A 2,664-nucleotide genomic window follows, 5' to 3' on the forward strand; every position below is an offset into this window, starting at 1 on the left:
TCTCAGGATCTGGAGATCATGACCTGAGCCAAAACCAAGAGTCGGACACCCAACCAACTAGCCACCGAGGTGCCCCTAAGATGAGCAATTTTAAATTCAAGTATTAGGACTTAATCTCAGTTAAAGCTTTTCCTCCTTCCTTTCAAACAAAAACATTTCTGAAGATAGGAAATTGTAAAAGTTAACCTTTACCTGTCCTTTTGTAATTTATAATAGTATTAAATACTAATATTGATAATTGGTAGTACTTGATTATCATGTGATTTATAAATCTAAATATTTTATAAAATGAGCTGTCCCTGTTTATTTAAATCCTGAGTTTCCTTTGGCTTAAAGTTTCTTGAAAATCAGAGTAAGAATTACTTAAAAAACATTCTCCGTTATTTTAGTCCTCTTTTCCCATAATGCTTTCAGGAACTAAAATTTATTGAAATGCCAGGTATATGACTAGAACTGCAATAGACCTGTTGTGTATATCATTATTTCATGTAATGTAAGGCACCATAGATTGTCTGATGCCCCAGTATTTTCTGTACCAATAAGAACTTTTAAAACAATTCTGCCAATTACAGTTGTAAGACATTTTGAATTATAAATTGCATTCCAATGTCAGAGATATTAAAAGGTGACAAAATGAGCATCTTAGAATCACTGAAATGAAGTATTCCTGCGAATCCTTAAAACATATCTACAAAGTAGGCATAATTGTATCACTTTACCTAATTGGATGTTGTCTTTGTAAAATAATAGTAATAGTAATAGTTATAATATTATGTAACAAACTCTGCATAGATCCTCATTTAATCATCACGCCGAGGTCTTGCGAGATAACTAGTCTTTATTTTATTTATTATTCTTATTTTTTAGTAATCTCTATACCCAACATGGGGCTCGAATTCACGACCCTCAAGATCAAGAGTCACATGGTCTTCAAACTGAGTTGGGCAGGGGCCCCGAGATAACTATTTTTATCCCCATTTTGTAGATGAGGAAATTGAGGATAAGGCTAAGTAAGTGATAACTGTTAAGTGACAGAGTTAAAGTAGGATTCAAACCCAAGTTAAGCTGAATCCTGAGGTCATGCTCTACCTACTCAGATAGGCTGCTCTTTATTAGTGTGGTGAAGAATCACTAATAAATATTGTACTTTCTTCAAAAGAAAACTAAATCTTTGTTTTGGAGTCATAGGAATAAGATGCTATTTAACGTTTACAATTACATGAATTAACTGCGTGTTTTGACATAGTGCACTATAATTTCCTAAAAAGTTCTTTCACTTTCGTAGGACTGCTCTCCATTTGGCCTGTGCCAATGGCCATCCAGATGTCGTTGCTGTCCTAGTGGAGAGGAAATGCCAGCTTGACCTCTTTGATAAAGATTATAGGACTGCTCTGATGAAGGTATGTGGAAGCAGCTGGGTCTGCCTGAGATGGATTTGATTTAATTACTTAGCATGAAAACTTATTGCATTTAAACATAACAAATTGGTGAAACCTGTGGCATGTTTACTTTAAATTCCCAGAATTGACACTCTGTTTCTTGGTATAATACTGACAGGCTGTACAATCTCAGAATGAGAGATGCGTGACTATTCTTCTAGAACACGGTGCTGATCCAAATCTTACGGACATTGCTGGCAACACTGCTCTCCACTATGCCGCTGTTGGTTCAAATACATCAATAGCAGAGAAGCTGCTTTTACACCATGCAAATACTGAAGTGAGAAACAAGGTACAGATCAACTGTATTTATAAAGTATTTGAAATAATATATATGTATATATAAATTTTTTTAGCCACAAAACATTTTATTTACGTATTTATTTATATGTGTAATAAATACATATACTGAATTCTATACATCAGGTCCTGTCATCCTGGACACAACTCCAAAGCCAGGGCAGGGAGGGCTAGAGAAAGGTGATGCCCATGGAGAGGGCGAAGTTCTGTCTCCCAGCCACCCTTCCACCCCAGAAAGAAAATCTTCCCATTAGTGCTTGGGAGTGGATGGTGGCCTCAGAGCCCACAAAGGATTGAAGGCCTAGAGGGGAGTGGAGGTGGTGGAGGCTGGGTGCTGTGCAGGGGCTGAGGAAATGGGTGCTGCTGGGAATGGGTGGGAGACCCTGACCCAGTGGGGTAACTTGGGTGAGTGCAAGTAGGAGGAGAAAGCAGCAGGTTGCAGGCCCTGGGCGCTCCAGGCCCCAAGGTTCTGCAAATGAGAGCAAGGGGATCAGGTCATGACATCCTACAGGGGCATTTACTTGTGCTTGTAGCCACTCTGCCCGCCACTCTGCCTGCCATTGGGGTCTCCCATTTCAGAGAGCAGTTCCTGCTCAGCCTTGTGTAGTTCCTCAGTGGGGTGGTAGCTGTACGTGGGGAGTAGTTGATGACCACGCTCCCCAGTCCACCTTCTGTTTCTGTGACATGCATTATTTCTACCACTGCCCTTACAGAAACACTGTTGGTTGACATAGGTAGGGTCAGTTTTTCGTATTCGGAAGCTCCTGCATTCCCTGAATGAAAATATTTTGAAATAACTTAATTGTCTAAGATTTCACTTTAATGATACTTTTTTTTTTTTTTTTAAGATTTTATTTACTTGAGAGAGACAGAGAACAAACATGAGTATGGAGGAAGGGCAGAGGGAGAGGGAGAAGCAGGGGAG

The 2,664-nt window shown here is 39.3% G+C and overlaps 1 protein-coding gene across 1 annotated transcript; it reads left to right on the forward strand.

Moving 5' to 3' along the window:
* Positions 1-1,256: 1,256 nt before the first annotated feature.
* On the forward strand, positions 1,257-1,731 carry LOC116629788 (putative ankyrin repeat domain-containing protein 26-like protein; the record flags this gene model as incomplete). The annotated part of the gene is made up of 2 exons (XM_032400000.1): positions 1,257-1,400; positions 1,558-1,731. Coding segments are annotated over 2 exons (318 nt in total), but the record flags the coding sequence as incomplete, so codon positions are not given.
* Positions 1,732-2,664: the final 933 nt, after the last annotated feature.

The sequence above is a fragment of the Phoca vitulina genome, unplaced genomic scaffold (genome assembly GCF_004348235.1).
Source record: "Phoca vitulina isolate PV1807 unplaced genomic scaffold, GSC_HSeal_1.0 scaffold3265, whole genome shotgun sequence".
Lineage (NCBI taxonomy): Eukaryota > Metazoa > Chordata > Mammalia > Carnivora > Phocidae > Phoca > Phoca vitulina.